The sequence below is a fragment of the Melanotaenia boesemani genome, chromosome 21 (genome assembly GCF_017639745.1).
Source record: "Melanotaenia boesemani isolate fMelBoe1 chromosome 21, fMelBoe1.pri, whole genome shotgun sequence".
NCBI classification, from domain to species: domain Eukaryota; kingdom Metazoa; phylum Chordata; class Actinopteri; order Atheriniformes; family Melanotaeniidae; genus Melanotaenia; species Melanotaenia boesemani.
Genome location: NC_055702.1, coordinates 25,635,642 through 25,653,511, shown reverse-complemented (window position 1 = coordinate 25,653,511; position 17,870 = coordinate 25,635,642). Strand labels below are relative to the sequence as shown.

The window sequence follows — 17,870 nt, the reverse complement described above, 5'->3', positions numbered from 1 at the left end:
AAGTTGAGGACGCCATCATCTACCTGCTCTACGCCCACCTGGACCAGCCGGCAAGCACTGTGACTGTCATGTTTTTTTACTTTTCCAGGACATTCAATACCATCAGGCCAACCCTCCTGGGTGAGAAGCTGACAGTGATGCAGGTGGAGGATTCTCTGGTGTCCTGGATTGTGGACTACCTCACTGGAAGACCACAGTATGGTCACCTGCAGCACTGTGTCGGTGGTCAGGAACACTGGAGCACCACAAGGGACTGTCCTCTGTCCATCTGCAGCTTAATGTGACAAAGACTAAGGAACTGATTGTAGATTTTAGGAGATCTAGAACACCAGGACAGAAATTAGGACAACAATAAAAAGCATTGTGTAAGAATAGATAAATAAAAGGAATCCTCCTCTTGTGTGTTTCATTAGCGAAGCATCACTTCTAGACCTCCAGCCTCCAGTCTGGTCCCGCTCTGCTGGAATGAAGGACCAAAGCTACTTTCCACACTGACTGCTACATGCTGGCAGCAGACTGGCACCTTATTTAGCAGGATGGATTTTATTACATGGAAGTTTTGTTTCACCATGACAGAACATGTTTTAGATGTCAATGTTCTTATTAATACTGTTTAGGAGGGGAGGACTGGGCGCTAATTCAGATGTATGGATAGCAGGCACCAAGATGCTATGTCGGTCAGGACATATGGACTGAAGACAAAGAGGTCAGGGATCGTCTTTCACAGGCTTCAGTGTCCGGGCACTTTATTATGTCAACTCAGTGTTGTAACAGTTTTCTGTGAACAATAATAAACAAATATTGCTCCATCAGTTGTTTGGAATAGACTCACTTGAACAAACATACTAATTCGGCATACAGGACATCAATAATAATCACCCAGCAGTCAACATCTAACCATTTGCCAGTAAATTAAATTACACAGTGCAACAGCACCCTCTACTGGTTAACTCTGGTTATCTCTCCCAGCATAGCGCTCTCCCACAGCGCACTCACTGAACACTCGGAGAGGCAAAACAAAGGCACACTTGAACGAAAAGGACCCAACTTTTAAATAACTACAAGGAGGGTCGTCAGCAGGAATGTGAGCACCGTCTGTTAGCGCCGCTGCATGTTCTTGCTGCACGCTCTAACCAAGTAATAAGTTCCTCAACATTACGTCACTTCCTCCCAGCGGCAGGAAGAAAACGGACAACGTCCTTCAACAATAACAGCCTTTTATACAAATACCATCTCCCTTGTTCCTGAAAATCCTGTTTTTTCCCCGACCGTGGCTCTTAGGAGAATTAATATCAAATGTGCATCTTTATTTATTTCTGCAAACAGCTTTAATATCTAACATGTGGTGTGAAAGGTAATAGTGGATTGTGCAGAAACGTCTCACATTTCACATCATTTCCTTTATTGTATTGTGGACCGTTGGTGTCGCCATTTCTCATTTTGTTAGATTAGATTATGTGCGTACGCCTGGGTCAGAGTTTGCGTGGATTTAGTTTTCCTGCCAAGTTTGGTTTTCATAAATCCCAAAAGGTGACTACATTTGGCGTACGCCAGTATTTTTTGCTACGCAAGCTTGATAAATGAGGCCTCTGGACGTCAATCTCATGGCTCCATCCATGTGGTTTTTTTCTGGGGCAACCTTTGGAACAAGATATTTAAACTGGTCCTAGTCTTAAAGCTGGCTTTAGGTCAGCTCCAGAAGAAGACAGGTCCAGGACTGGCACACTGGCGTCCAGTCAGCAGCGCCTCTGTGCAGGCTCTCGCTCCTATAAGAAGTAAAAATGGGGTTGGAGTAACTTACAATGACACTAATTTTATATATATATATATATATATATATATATATATATATATATATATATATATATATATATATATATATATATATATATACAGATATTTATATCTGTATATACTGTAAAAATGAGAACTAACTATTTGGAACCTGCCTATCGTTGTGATCACTTTACCACAATAAAAACAGCCCCTGCTCCTTTTTTTTTATAACATTGTTGTGGCATTTTATTTATTTATTTAAGTGTTTTTTCTTTTCTATTTTTGATCTGGAGGGTCAGAACTTTGTCCGCTGAGTGGATATTGTGTGTATGTTTTTTTTTTTTTAGCATCATATAGTTTAATTTTATTGTCATTGTCTTTAATGCTGCTGTAACGCAGCGTTTTCCCAGTCTGGGATCAATGACGTGCGTCTGATTCTGATTCTCGCATGTCTAATGGATGTTTGTGAAAGGCCACCGTAGATGCGTGCAGTGAGGATTTTAAAACTTCAAACTTGCCTGATGTTATCAAAGAGAAACACTCATGTAGCTCTAAAGGCTGGAAATCATAACACTCAAGCCTGGTTCTTAGTCACGTGTTACAGACGGCGCGCGCGTTTGTGCAGCAAGTATCTCCCATCCCATACCGGTGGTTGCCGTGACAACCATACACTTACCAAGAGTGCCACACCACAGCTCGCTGGCTGAGCAGTTTTCAAGCCTTGAGGTACCGTTTCAAACTTAAACTAAAACCAAGGCAGAATAATGTCGGATATCGGATCTTATGATTTTGACAACGAACATAGAAAATTTGGGGTGAGTCCGCGTAATTAATTGAAATAAATAAGACAGTCTGGTGAAAGTAACCAGAAACAGGTAGATTTAGCTATTAAACGTTGTGGGCTGATGGGCAGCTGTCCTCCGCCTCTTGTTTATCTTTGAACTCTCATTCTGTCCGTGTGACTGGAGCAGGAGTATGAAGGTGGAAGAAATGAGGCTGGAGGGAGATACACGAAAGCTGTTCTGCCCAATGGAGACATTTACGAGGGGCAGTGTGAGAATGGAGAAAGACACGGACAGGTAGCTTGTTACATCACAGTCTCGCGGGATTAGGTGGTCAACGTGATCATAGCAAGGACATAAAACAATTAAAAGCTGAAATAATAATCATAAACTTACTGCACATTACATAAACAGCCTCATACATTTTTATCAAACAGTCCATGTAATTTGTAAATGTTACTTTTATCCTTGTGGAAAATAATTTAACTTTAATCACAGAAACACATTCTAGTCACACTACTTTATGACTGATGATTATGCTTCTCACAGAAGGGCTAATGGATGCTAATTTATGGCTTTTTTTATCCAACAGGGGACATATCGCTTCAGTAATGGTGCAAGATATGTGGGAGACTATTTCCACAACTTGAAACATGGACAGGGCACTTTCTACTATCCAGATGGGTCCAGATATGAAGGTAGAACCAGTTTGCTTTCAGACACCATTACAGTTTCTTTTATTTAACTAAAACAAACAAAAACAGGTTACATAAATCTGAATCAATTATTTTGATTTTAAAAGTAGACAATGTGATTTAAAAAAAAAAAAAAAAAAAAAAATGCTCCCAGCTCCTGATTTTGATTTGTCCTTGAATGTCTTTGTGCAGACATCATGATCAGGGATCAGTAACTATGGTAACACACAGAAGTCTTTCTGATTGGAGATTTAAATTTTAAGTGTTTATTGAAACAATACTTTTTTTTATAGTACTTTTTTTTTATCAATATCAATATTAATACTTCTAGCTCCTTAAAGGAAAATCTCACACACACACACACACACACACACACACACACACACACACACACACACACACACACACACACACACACACACACACACACACAGAATGCAGTAATATTTTTATTGCCACAGCAATATGAAATATGAATAAAACTCATGAGCTTAAATACTAAAAAGAAATGCTTATAAAATTACAGTAAAATATATCGATGGGTGAATTGAATGAAAATACAAAATCTATATAAAATAATGGAAACAAATACAAATCCATATAAAATTAATATTTCTTAAATTGAAAGTATTATTTAAAGAAATATCGAACACATCATCATTGCTAGCATCATTATCATCACGACATATGACAGGCTATTGTAATCACGTGACACTGAAGACAGGGAAGGAATCCACCACAGCTTGTAATTATTTTTTTCTAAAACTCTGAGAAGTGAAAACTAATGGTATGTTTTGTATGAGCACTGGGACTTTTATTGGCAGATATGATTCCAGAGTATCAGTACGCTCATCCCTAGTGTTTATTTGGACCATAAATATTTGGGTCTGATCATTTTAATGTTAAAAAGTGTGTGTTTTTCATCAAAGCAAAACACTTTGACATAATGCAAAATGCAAGAAATATGACAGAGGAAGAAGAAAAGATGGGAACGTGGTTTATCGATCTATAAACAGGGCGGAGTGAAAGTTCTCTCTGCAACTTTTGCTGGAACAGATCAGGAACACATTGATTAAGGTCCGGGGCAAAGACAAAGCCAGTAATTACATACACATGCAGACAAAAGCAACCACGCCAACTGGAGATGAGACGGCAGATAATATTAGATCAGACTGAGGTGGTCACATGAGGCGGTTGATGAGATTCATGTATTAATCTGATGAAAACAGAGCGTTGGATGCTTGATAGGTGGATACTGGTCATTTTTATTACCTGAAAAATAACTTTCTAGTCAAACTAAAGCCAGGAGGCTTCCTGGTTCTCCTCTTTTAAAGTTACGAAGTTGGCATTGGAGTTTGTATGTCTTTTGTTTCTGTAAAAAATACAGTAATTTCCTGTGTTTCTTAACCTCAGTCAGTGTGTGATTACATGATTACGTGGCAGGTCGTCTGATTTACATAAGCCTAAAATCTGCTCCACTAATGCAGACAGATGTTTGTGTCTTTGTCTAAAATAAAAAGTCAGATGATTTTTAGGGGTTTTGGACGGTTTTGAGCTGCAGCAAAATATGAAGTTTCATCACCATTTCTAATCTTTGAGTTGCGGTGGAGTTGCTTTGAGCCAGTTTCTGCTTTTTAAAATCATCACACTCCTGAGATCTCATCTGAAGTGCTCATACTGGAACTTTATAAACCAAATCAATCGTTGTCTGTATTTGGACATCAGGGTCATGGGGGGAAGACCTGAGACAAGGCCATGGCGTTTACACCTACCTCAACGGAGACATATACGATGGAGAATGGCAGCTCAACGAGAGGTATGTCTGGAGTGTCACAAAAGCAAACAACTTGTTCCACTGGGTTTACAAACAGATCTTTTGTTATTCAAGGAGTGGACGGTGGCTTTGTTCACTTAAAACTCAAAGAGAAGATTCAGCACAGACAGATAACACACAATGGTTTGTAATCACCCCTGCACATTTTTCTTAATGCTTGGCTTACAACCTGTCATTTAAATGGACTTTTTTGGGTATAAAGAAAACATTAAAAATAGTACAATGCTGCAGTCACATAATTAGTTAAATAAATTCTACTTGTGTTCAATCTTAGTGTCACATGACCTCAGAATATCACTAGTCAAGAGACACCACCAAGCAAGTGGCCTAATGAAGACCAAGGAGCTCTCCAAGCAGGTCAGGGACAAGATTGTGAAGGAGCTGAAAGCTCCACAGCAGAGACTGCTGGATCTGTCTAACGGTCCACAAAAAGCTGGGCACACCACAGAGCTGAACTTTAGGAGTGGGTTCACCAAAACACACGAACATCTGGAAGAAAGTCCTCTTGTCAGATGAGACTAAATGTGAACTTTTTGGCAATCGAAGATCAAACCAAGTCAGGAACAAACCCGACACCTCTCATCACCCCAAGAACAGCATCCCATGGTCAAGCATGGTGCTGGCAGCATCATGGTGTGGAGATGTTTTTTTAATGGCTGGGAAACTGATCAGACTTAAAGAAATTATGGATGAAACTAAATCCAGGGAAATTCTTGAGGAAAAACCCGTTTGAGTCTTCCAGAGATTTGAAGCTCAGCACACCGCTAAAGGCTGCGATATACTTGCTTTATAGCGACGTGTCTGCATACATAACATGGCAGCCACACGGTGCTAGCAATCGTTCGCTCATGTTAATACAAGGTAATGTGTCGCGCGCGCAAGTTGTAATATTGACTAGAAGAGCATGAACATGAGGTCTGAGATAAACACAGAGGTGATAATAGTTTTGAAGACCAGTTCTCGGACCATGTCTGCAACTACTGCCATCTGTATGATGTTCCCTACCCGTTGCACACTGATAAATACTCGTTTCTTAACAGTTGGCAACAGATTGGAAGCGTTTTGGGGGTTGATGTCCTGGAAGTACAATGTGACCGGTAGATCAACCTTTTTACTACTTCAAAGTCCAGCTGCTGTTTACTCCTCCTAGCAGTGATCTCCAGTTTTGAGTGTTTTTGCTGTGCCATGCTTCGTCATTTGCAGCAAGCATATACACAAACGTAGCAGAACCTGCATTCAGAGCAATACATCCCAGCCCTAAGGCAATACTCGAGTGGTTGTAGGGGAAACATTTACATGTGTTTCAATGGCTGAGTTAAAATCCAGACCTCAGTCCAGCTGAGAATCTGTGGCAGGACATAAAGATGGCTGAACACCAGCAGAACCCATCCATGTTTAAGGAGGTGGTCCAGTTTTGGTTTGAAGAGTGGCCAAAAACTCCAGTATGCGACATACAGCTGTAAAAGACGAAATACTGACTTATTGGAGGGAGTGGATATGTATGCATGCACCTTTTATTCCTTTTAAAATTTAACTATTTACATGTTTTTACATTAAACCCCCTAAAATGTCATTTAAATTTCAGGTTGTAACACAAAAAATAGGAAAAATATCTTCAATAGAGGACAGATGAAGTTATTCTGAAGTTTTAACTCAGATCATAAAACCCACACGCCACTATATGAGTTTAAACAGTTTTATTTTATAGAAATCTTGAAAGTGTTTCATGTGATTCCCAGGCACGGTCAGGGTGTGTACCATTACCATGAAACCGGATTAAAGTACAAGGGAACATGGTTGAACGGCAGTATGGAGTCAGCTGGAGAGTATATCTACTCTAAGTACAGATACAAGGGCAACTTTGTCAACAACAAAGTAAGTCTGGAGCCACAATGAACTTCATCACTGATGCACCATAGAGATGAAAAAGTATTAACACACAGGAATAAAAAGCAAACGATTGGTTACCACGATAGGTTATGATGAGTGGTTAAATAAGAAAAAGAAAAGTGCTGAACAAATACAGTCTATTACATAATTTTTTACAATCTTTAATCTCCTTTTGCAGCCTCAGGGGCCGGGGAAGTTTATATTTGACAACGGCTGTGAGCAACATGGAGAATACCACAGAGTAGAGCAGGTAACCCCACAGAAAGTAAATATATTTCTCTTACTTAAAATTTAGTGTTACTGTCTGGAAAGAAAAAGATGGTGGGATCACTTTTGTTGCGACAGCAGCAGCTACAGACTGAAACTCTGAGTGAACGATTGAACGAATGAATAAACGAATGAATGAATGAACTGAGAAACAACATAACTGTGTCAATACTAAACCTCCACCTGGACACGGAGGAAAACAGTGAAAACAGGAAAAGTCTCCCTGTCCATGCTTCAGGGAAGGTTATCTCACATTAGGGTCCTCTGGAGCCAGAGAGGAGGTGCTGCTACTGCTTTTTTAATCCATTTCTGATGCCGTGCACGCTAGTAACAAGTAGCGTTTAGTAGAACAGATCAGTCGTAGATCAGTCAGTCACATGAGTGTGCTGCATGTCCTCAGGCTAACCCCTAACCCCTAACTCTAACCTAACTAGGGTTGAGTGTGCTGCATGTCGGCAGGTTAATCTGAATCTTTTTTAACTAATAGAACTGAAAATGTCTCCACTGTACTAGCCCTTCTGTGTATTTGCTTGCATGTTAGCAGCTGTTGCTAGTTATGATTAGCAATTACAACAGTGGGCTAACTGAAGTGCAGTTTTAATAAAAGTTTGAGTTGTAATTAAAACCAATTTAAAGTAAGAGATTCACGTTAAGACAGTAAAATATAAACCCCCATTTCCATCAGGCAGAAGCAGATACAACCAAATGAAAATATTATTTATTGTTGAGTGGTGGCACCTATCATTATAAAAGGAGTTTCTCATCAGTGCTGACATTTAAACTTTGCTTCCCAACTTAGCAAAATCCCTGTTAACCCAAAAGGGTCTGAGAACATATTGTTTGGTATAATACTTTTAATTTTACTTTATGTACCACATAAAAAGAAAATGTTTACCACAGTCATGTTTGGTATTGTTTTTTGCCCCCAGCACAATGTCACTTATACATGTATGATCTTATAATTATTTTTTTCAATTTAACCTGTTTCAGCAACATATTCGGACTAAAAAAACACAGATCATTAAATTATAATAGAGAAAGTACTATTTATTACCATAAAACCTCAAACACAAATTTTCCATTTAGTAATAAGACAAAAAATGACAAATATAGAAAGAAACTGACATCTATCTGTAATTTCACAGTTTTACACTCTGATAAATATTTCCATATTATCAAATTCCAACTATTATATCTCAGTTTTTATGTGGTCCATCAGTGTGAAACAAAAACTGAGAGAGTTTCAGACCCGAACTTTCCAGCAAAGCTGGCAGCAGCTCCAGGTGACAAAGTTTTTGTTACGGGGCTATAAAAATGTCATGTGATCAGATCACGTCACCTCTGCCTTCTTACACATACACAGTACTGGAAGTAACGGCACTTTATATACAAACTAATTTATTTGAAAAGTATCTGGTTGCTTTAGAATCATGTTAAAGTTGACCGGCTAGTTAGTGAGTAGAGAAACTTACCAATTATCTTGATGAGAAGGATGTTCCTACTTCTGTGCACACAGTCCTAATACCTGATCAACAGATGTTAGCTTCGGTCTCAGACTGACTCCACATTAAACCCATTAAACACATTAAACCTGGAGTGTGCAGATGTTTTACGCTGGGTTTGCAATGCAAACCAAAATCCACTGCAGACCACTGCTAGCTTTGTTTTTAGGCTCAGCCTCTGTCCGTTCTCTGCAGGATGATGCTGAAGATGTGTTGGATAATCTGGACTACACTCCCGTCCTCAGATGGATTCCCAAGGGCATCGTCAACCTGACGACATCAACAACTGTAAAAAAGACCTAAGGTGACCTCTAGCAGACAGATAATACTGTAGATGTTACTCTGGCCCACAGAGACCCAACCACCTAAGAAACCTTCTTAGCCTCCAAGCAAATATCCTAAAAATAGTTTTAAAGTGTTCTTTGCATTATGTCTACAGGTTAAACAGAATTCAGACTACTGACCTCAGTATATTCCTATTTACAAGTTACAGATTAACAACTCACATTCAAGCTAATTTTTAGTCTCACCTACATACCCTTGTCCATTGTTGGTTGGTTAAAAGTTTAGTTGAGCCAGAACATGCTCAAGTAGGATGCATGCTTTCTGCACACGCTGACAACACCAAAATCTCATTTCCTTGTGGAGTTGAGGACACAAGTAGGATGTTTTGAATGTATTGAAACATCTGAGTGAAGGCTGGATTTCTCCATCAGAACTTAACCCCCCCCCCCCGCATATTTTTTCAACAAATTAAAATAAATAAACAAATAAATAGCAAATGCAATATACAGTTTCTATCAAAATACATCAATATATATAAAGTTATTCTTTTCTTTTATTAATAATCAAATTTACTTTATAATGAAACATAGCTTATATGTTTATCTTTCTTTACTTGTCATCTTTTGTGCTTTTGCAAAGGGGGCCTCTGGCCAGAGGCTTGCGTCTTTGGGGGGACCCTGAAATGGAAAGGTTTGGAAACCCTCTGGGGTAAACAGCCTCGTAGATACTATATTGAAAAGAAAGTTAACAGAAGTCAGACAATAAAAGACTTTTTTTCAAATTAGATTTCAAAAGTCATTGACTATATACATCTGTATGTCTATATACGTCTATATACATAGTCTCACTGCTTCTAGAAGCACGACGGTCTCACAACAACACGGGGGATCAGATATTCTTAAACACAGAGTTGAGGCGCATGTGGATTTATGGGCGTGTCCTCAACGCCACATAGAAATTACGTTGTCATGTTGTGTGCATGTGTAGAAAGCACGGGTAGGTAGGACGTCTGGATGGGTACGAGGGAATGTTAGAACACCACAAAGGCCTGACAACAGATTTCACAACATTAGCAGGACTCTATAACTTTCTGCACTGGTTGCACTGGTGCACCTAACTTCTTAACTTGAGGTGCACCCCACTTTTTCCAGCGTTGCTCCCAGCACCTCACTTAATAGTGTCTGAAAGAAAGTGTCTGAGCAGCTTTAATGTGAAGGAAGAAACTGCTCCATAATTTAGGAGCAACAACTGAAAAAGCTCCATCACCTCTGGATTTAAGCCTGGAAAGTGGAACCTCCAGAGCTGTTGAGGAGCACAACACAGTTTATGATCCAGCCCTTCCTGTTCTGCACTGTATGTGAAAGATTTTTATTTAAACCTTTGTGAAGTTATGCGTCCACGTCACATTTGTCCTCTCAGCTCACGCAGATGGGAATTTTTTCAATGACACGCAAGTCCTTAAAAAACCTAACAGAGCGAAGCTGAGTGGCTGAGGATTAGCTTGATCTGGTGGGGCTGACTGGTGGTGATAAAACCCAGCTTCATCACTAAGAGGGCAGAGCCCCAAAAATAAAACAGCAAAGAATCAGAGAGAAAAAGCTCATCAGCTGCACCAGAGTCCTCATCATTCAACAATTAGTTTCCATCTCAGGGTAGATCTTTGACATCCATGTCCGTTTCCATAGTTAAGACTTTTCCACATATTTACGACACTGCCCCCATGTGGCAGTAAAACACGACATGTTTGTGCAGTAAAACACGACATGTAGACGTGTTTGTGCAGTAAAACACGACATGTAGGCATGTTTGTGCAGTAAAACACGACATGTAGACATGTTTGTGCAGTAAAACACGACATGTAGGCATGTTTGTGCAGTAAAACACGACATGTAGACATGTTTGTGCAGTAAAACACGACATGTAGGCGTGTTTGTGTAGTAAAACACGACATGTAGACGTGTTTGTGCAGTAAAACACGACATGTAGGCATGTTTGTGCAGTAAAACACGACATGTAGGCATGTTTGTGCAGTAAAACACGACATGTAGGCATGTTTGTGCAGTAAAACACGACATGTAGACATGTTTGTGCAGTAAAACACGACATGTAGGCGTGTTTGTGTAGTAAAACACGACATGTAGACGTGTTTGTGCAGTAAAACACGACATGTAGGCATGTTTGTGCAGTAAAACACGACATGTAGGCATGTTTGTGCAGTAAAACACGACATGTAGGCATGTTTGTGCAGTAAAACACGACATGTAGGCATGTTTGTGTAGTAAAACACGACATGTAGACGTGTTTGTGCAGTAAAACACGACATGTAGACGTGTTTGTGCAGTAAAACACGACATGTAGACGTGTTTGTGCAGTAAAACACGACATGTAGACGTGTTTGTGCAGTAAAACACAACATGTAGACGTGTTTGTGCAGTAAAACATGACATGTAGGCATGTTTGTGTAGTAAAACATGACATGTAGACGTGTTTGTGCAGTAAAACACGACATGTAGACATGTTTGTGACGTTCACATACCTTAATCAGATTTTTGCTGACTTTGACTTTTATTCAACTTAAGATTGTAAAACAGTATCATCTCATTTTCGGGTCTTTATTAAGTATTTTGTTTCTAAATAAAATTTTAGTGTGAACACTAGCTTTACATTTTGGAAAGTGCTCACATATTTATCATCACCATTTGCATGTTTTTCTAAATACCTCAGATTATCCTCAGATTACTTCAGATTATTAATACTACTTAAAAAAAAGGATAAATTGTACTCTATTGTATTGACAGTTTAATAGAGTTATAGACAGTAAATATGCCCCTCTTCTTGAGTTCAGTGGGTTTTTGGTTTTTGCAGTTTATGTCCACGTCACGTCTCCAATGAGTTGTGAAGGTGAGAGGAGGAGGAGAAAGATAGTTAATCCAAATCTGCACTGAGTAAGGTTTTCTGTTTTCTCTTGTTAGCTGCAGAAATAGAGACAGCTTCAGCAGCTGATGATGCAGGAAGCTAAACGGTGTCATCAGCCCACGATTCTGCATCCTTCATCTTTTATTTATTAGTCTTAATAACCTGTATTTAGTAATAAATGTATTAAAACAATTTGTTAAGCTTCCAGAGTGATGCTTTTAGTGAAGAAGGACAGTTTGTCTCCTGTAATGTGTGATAACTAGTGTAAAGCAGATACTGCCCCTCTGTAAAACAGCACCAAATTAGTAAAAAGAGGAACTGAGCCACTAACATCCATCAGAATAAACCTCCAAATGAAATGAAAACTAAGTCCCTTTTATTAGTTTAGGTTATTCTGCTGCAGTTGTTTATTTATTTAGATGTTTTGTTGACACAGAACCTGAAATCACTGCTCTAATAAAACACCCTTTTCTATTCTGTGTGAACAACCAGGATGCATCTTTTTATACAACTCAATGACACAATCCCTCCAGAACCCTTACATAACACTGGTCCAGTGCTGTATTTCATGCTGTGTTTCAATAAAGTTTTGGTGATCTTCTGTAGAAGTTTATAATAGTCATCTGGAGAAACAGGAGGCATCTTGCGGCTAATTAGCTTTAGCTCTTGAGTATAAGGTTTCTGCTATTTGTTACACTAACAAGATTGTAAAAGTCTTAAAAATGTAGTAGTATCCAATCAAATCTACCAGAAAATACAGTCACAGTGTTTAAGAAGTACTGAGGAGCTGCTGCCCATAAATTTCTTGAGTAGAAAAATAAGAATATTGGCAGAAAAATGCAAGCAGAGGGGAGAGCGAATCAGCAAAGCGTCAGTAGGGGAACATAAGCCGGAAGACAAAGCCTATAGGAACTAGAGCGCTGGTTATAAACTTCAACCCCTAATACAGCCGCACGTGTTCGGATGAAGACCAGAAGGTGGGAACAAATTACACCAGTTTTAAAAATCACTGCACTGGCTCCCCGTGTGTTTCAGGATTGACTTCAGGGTTTTTATAGTTGTTTATAAATGTATTAATGGTCTCGGGTCTTTTCATTTATCTGACCTGCTTTTAAGGTATGAGCCCTCGCAGCAGGGCTGGACTGGGACAAAAAGTCAGGCCGGGAGTCGTACACTAACCCACGCCGCCCTAATTCATACTGTACACATATTCTCACAAGTACACACATGTTTGCATGCACACACACACACACACACAGACTAAGTAATAACTGAAGCTCAAATCTTCTATATAGACTGACATTCACACACAACTAAGCCACCAGTCCAGAGCTTTTCTCTCATCAAAAAAGTCAATACAACAATCAGAGCAGGGCTGGATTATTCTTATCATATTATGTTAACCTGAAACAACATGACTGTGTCATTTTGTCAGCAAATAATTGAGAAGACAGTTTACCATAAATACAAATGTTAACATCAATATTTGCTGCAACAGTAAAAACAAGAAGTGGTCAACAGTCACTTCACTTGATGTGATTCAGCTAACATTAGCAAATGAAAAAGTAACTCAGTAATCACAACTCAGCAGGACCCGCCAAATATTTCATGTAGTAAAATAGGCCAACAAGCATAAAACGCTGCAATCACGTCATTTACAGCCCGATAAACACACTGATGCAGTCGCAAAGTTTCCTCTTCAGCTTTAACCTGGACTAAGAAGATGTTCCTCACTGGCCCAGTTTACAGCTGTTTTGTATCTACTTTGTACCAGTTTGTATTTTAATCACTAAGAAGTAGAAAATGTATTCAGCTGCATTCTTTCTCAATGTGTGTGCACGGAAACCAAGGCGAGCCACGATAAGAAGAAAAGGTCAGCGTGCCCCTGACTCTCTATACCTTATCCTAGTAGAAAATGCTGAAACCTGTAAGTCTTGAAATTGTGTAATTCTGTACTGTTTCATGTACAGGGGAAGGACTTCGTGAACCTCCCCTATAAATGCTTTGTAATGTGTGAAACAGCTTAGTGTGTGTATCATACCCGTATGGTGCATACACTCCTTGCAAGTAAAATTGCATACATGAAGTAATGCTCTGTGTTCTTCTTGTGCTGAAAGGTTTAGCTTTGCAGTGCTTGTGTTGGGGAGAATTTCCCTAACATGTTCAGACAAGTTTAGCTGAGCAGCCTTAGTATTGAAATATCCACCTGTCATTTTAACACAGCACATAAAATTAACTTCTGTTTTATCTATGATACTAAGAAATTCCATATAGGACCTCCTGTATGTCCAAGGTTGGAATAACCAGTAGCTTTTATGTTTGGGCTGATGAGACATGTAACAGTAGGTACATCAACAAACCACAGAAACATTAACAATAGAATAAAGTTTTGACAACAAAGCAGTAGCAGGGTCATTACTACAGCTACATAAAGAGTCATGAGGAATCTCAACTAGTGCTCATCATATTATGTTCAGATAAATGTTTGCAGCTTGTAACACAGCAGCTGTCGTTTTTAAACACTGAACTCACATGATGTCGCTGCTGATTTGAAAATATCCTAATGCCTCCTCCTCTTCCCGTCTCCCCCTTTCAACTTTTTATTCCGAGTCCATTTCACAACTACGTTTCTCCGCATCTCAGCTGTTCCACCTCTGTACGCTTTGCTTGTGTTGATCATTAAAAAAATGTTACCGTAATTTTGACTAGTCTTTATTAGTGACAGCTGACGAGCACAAATTATTTTGTCTGTGCACTGGTGTCAGAGCCAGGCAGACCAATGTAATGCCGTTTAGCTGTTCCTTTAGTTAGAACTAAAACTTATGACCTTGTTCTATTATTACGACCCTCGACTGTGGAACAGCCTGCCAGAGAACCTCAGGGCTGCAGAGACCGTTCATGTTTTTACAAAGAGGCTCATGACCCACCTTTTTAGTATAGCTTATAGCTGAACTTTATTTATTATTTAGATATTGTTTCCTAACGTCGGTGTCAGGCCACATTTTCTATCTCCAGATGTTTATCTCTAGTTATGTTTTTATACGGATGTTTCAGTTAAAGAGACAGAAACTAGAAGTCTGAGTTTATGTTTGTGCATAGGGGGGTGGGGGGCGGGATGATGTGTGTGTCAGAGTATGATCAGGTGTGTAATTGAGCTTTGTTTTATACTTGTGTGTGAAGGTTTTATATATATTCAAAAATAGTTTTTATTATGTAAAGCACTTTGTGCTGCTGTTTGTATGAAAAGTGTTTTATAAATAAAGTTTGATTTGATTTGGTTTTATTTGAATAAATAAAACTGTTTAAACTGTTTCATTTCCTGGAATCAGTCTGATTACTCCTCCCTTTTCCTCTTGCAGTGAAACAGCAGCTCCTCTCACTTCTTGTTCCCTCTCCCTCAGATCTAAAGTTTGAAGTCGATAGGCGACAAGCACGGTGCAAACTGTACTTTAGATCAGATGTCAAACTTTTTTTTGGTATATGGGAGTAAAACAAACAGTCACTGTTGCTGAGAGCTGAAATGGCGCAGAAAGGCGTTGAGCTGGATAAAGAAACTATTTCTTGTTCCATCTGCCTGGATCGACTGAAGGATCCGCAGAACTGATCAGCAGAGTATCTGTTATCGCTGTTTTATAGATGAACATAACGGTCATGAAACAGTCACAGCTGCAGCAGAAAGAGCTGAGAAGCAGAAGGAGCTGGAGGTGAGCCGACAACAAATCCAGCAGAGAATCCAGGATGGAGAGAAAAATGTGAAGCTGCTTCAACAGGAGGTGGAGGCCATCAGTGGCTCCGCTGATAAAGCAGTGGAGGACAGTGTGAAGATCTTCACTGATTTGATCCGTCTCATCCAGAAAAGAAGCTCTGATGTGAAGCAGCAGATCAGATCCCAGCAGGAAACTGAAGTGAGTCGAGTCAAAGAGCTTCAGGAGAAGCTGGAGCAGGAGATCACTGAGCTGAAGAGGAAAGACGGTGAGCTGGAGCAGCTCTCACACACAGAGGATCACATCCAGTTTCTACACAACTACCCCTCACTGTCAGCACTCAGTGAGTCTACACACTCATCCAGCATCAATATTCCTCCTCTCAGATGCTTTGAGGATGTGACAGCAGCTGTGTCAGAGCTCAGAGATAAACTACAGGGCGTCCTGACAAACGTCTCACGAGCTGACTTCTTAAAATATTCAAGAGAAATCACACTGGATCCAAACACAGCAAACACACATCTGTTTTTATCTGAGGGGAACAGAAAAGCAACAGTAGTGGAAGAAGAACAGGCTTATTCTGGTCATCCAGACCGGTTCACTGACTTCCGGCAGGTCCTGAGCACAGAGACTCTGACGGGACGATGTTACTGGGAGGTGGAGTGGAGAGGAGGAGGAGGGATCTGTGTAGCAGTTACCTACAAAAGCATCGAAAGACCAGGGAGGTCTAAAAAATGTTCATTTGGGACTAATGACAAGTCTTGGGCGTTATATTGTGACACAAATGGTTACAGATTTTGGAACAACAAAAACAACACTCCAGTCTCAGGCCCGTCTTCCTCCAGAGTAGGAGTGTATCTGGATCACAGCGCAGGTGTTCTGTCCTTCTACAGCGTCGCTGAAACCATGAATCTTCTCCACAGAGTCCAGACCACATTCACCCAGCCACTCTATGCTGGACTTTGGTTTTCCAACTCGGATGGAACCAGTGCTGCGTTCATTAAAGTGAGATAGTCAGAAAAAGGGCTGTTCGTCTTATATAATAGTTAATCAAATAGTCAAATAGTTAATTGTGATTAATTAATTGTTTAGCACGGTCTGCACTGACCTCGGTTTTTTCTGGGGCGCTGGTGGTTTGGAAGGTGAGGTTAAGCTGTTTTTAATGCCCTTGATGTTCTTTTCCATATCTTCAGGCTTTAGCATTAGTGGTAGCTTTAGCATTGATTTTGGTCATGGTTTGGGGTTTAAAGTGTTAAGACTCCTTCACTGGGGTCTAAAAGCTTATTGTCATGAGATCGATTTCTGGTAGAGAGATAAACTTGTGGGATTTATGTCTAAATGACCATTTTCAGGGTTTAACTGCAGAGCGTTATTACCGAACGTCTGCTCCCTCCACCAGCTTGCTGGAACTCTCATAATACATTTATTTCAAGGTGTATGCCCAAATACAACCATCACAACTCCACAAAGTTTTAGCCAAATTTCTCACGGTTTGGTTTGTTACTAACAGCAGAGATGTAGTTATGATACAGGTCACTGTTACACATTAAAATACCTGCTTTCATGCGGAAATAATTTTATTAGGCTCTTTAACAAAGACATATGGTAAAATATTAATAATTGTATAAGTTAATTAATTTGACACTTTAATAAACAAGTTTGATCATTTGAATTTATGTAACACACACACACACTGTGGAAGTCATTTTAATGCATAAGGTAATCACTCATATTTACTCATATAATAATCACACATGTAATCATTGTTTTTTTATTCATATATTACATTTATTCATTTATTACCTTCAATTACATTTTCATACTGTGTAATTCCTTTTACAGAACATTGAAGTTATTGTTTTCTTGTTGGGTTATTGTGCAGGCTTGTGTGAGGTCAGGCTGACTACCTGCTAGATAGAGACGGTTGTTTAGAAATACCAACCTGTTTGTGTCTGAATTCTTTCTGTGAGACTGTAAGAGTGGTGCCTTCTAGTCTCCCTTCTCCTTTTATCAGTTTAGAGACTGGCCTTCAGCTAGTTGGGTTGAATAAAACTGTTTTCCTTTGATGCAGCAAGTTAGAGTTCTCTGCTGGCTTCTTGGAGTCAGGACGACAGCTCTCAACTTGCAAGTAATTCTGTACTCTATACTTCTCCTGTAATAAACTTTTAAATACTTTTACTCACTCCAGATTCTTGGTAATTTTTTTGCTACTACAACAC

At 39.5% G+C, this 17,870-nt stretch overlaps 1 protein-coding gene across 1 annotated transcript; it reads left to right on the top strand.

Moving 5' to 3' along the window:
- The first annotated feature begins 2,443 nt into the window (after window positions 1–2,443).
- Window positions 2,444–12,556, top strand: rsph1 (radial spoke head component 1). The gene is made up of 8 exons (XM_041973299.1): window positions 2,444–2,591; window positions 2,748–2,855; window positions 3,151–3,256; window positions 4,979–5,069; window positions 6,827–6,962; window positions 7,156–7,227; window positions 8,942–9,050; window positions 12,004–12,556. Exons 1-7 carry the CDS (start codon window positions 2,541–2,543, stop codon window positions 9,047–9,049), a joined length of 672 nt encoding a protein of 223 aa, XP_041829233.1. The 5' UTR covers window positions 2,444–2,540; the 3' UTR covers window position 9,050; window positions 12,004–12,556.
- Window positions 12,557–17,870: the final 5,314 nt, after the last annotated feature.

Excerpts from the sequence above, each read along its gene's own strand:
- rsph1 (XM_041973299.1), top strand. The coding sequence starts at position 2,541 with ATGTCGGATATCGGATCTTATGATTTTGACAACGAACATAGAAAATTT. Across the intron at positions 3,257-4,978 it reads AGATGGGTCCAGATATGAAG|GGTCATGGGGGGAAGACCTG; the intron begins GTAGAACCAGTT and ends TTTGGACATCAG. Across the intron at positions 6,963-7,155 it reads GCAACTTTGTCAACAACAAA|CCTCAGGGGCCGGGGAAGTT; the intron begins GTAAGTCTGGAG and ends CTCCTTTTGCAG.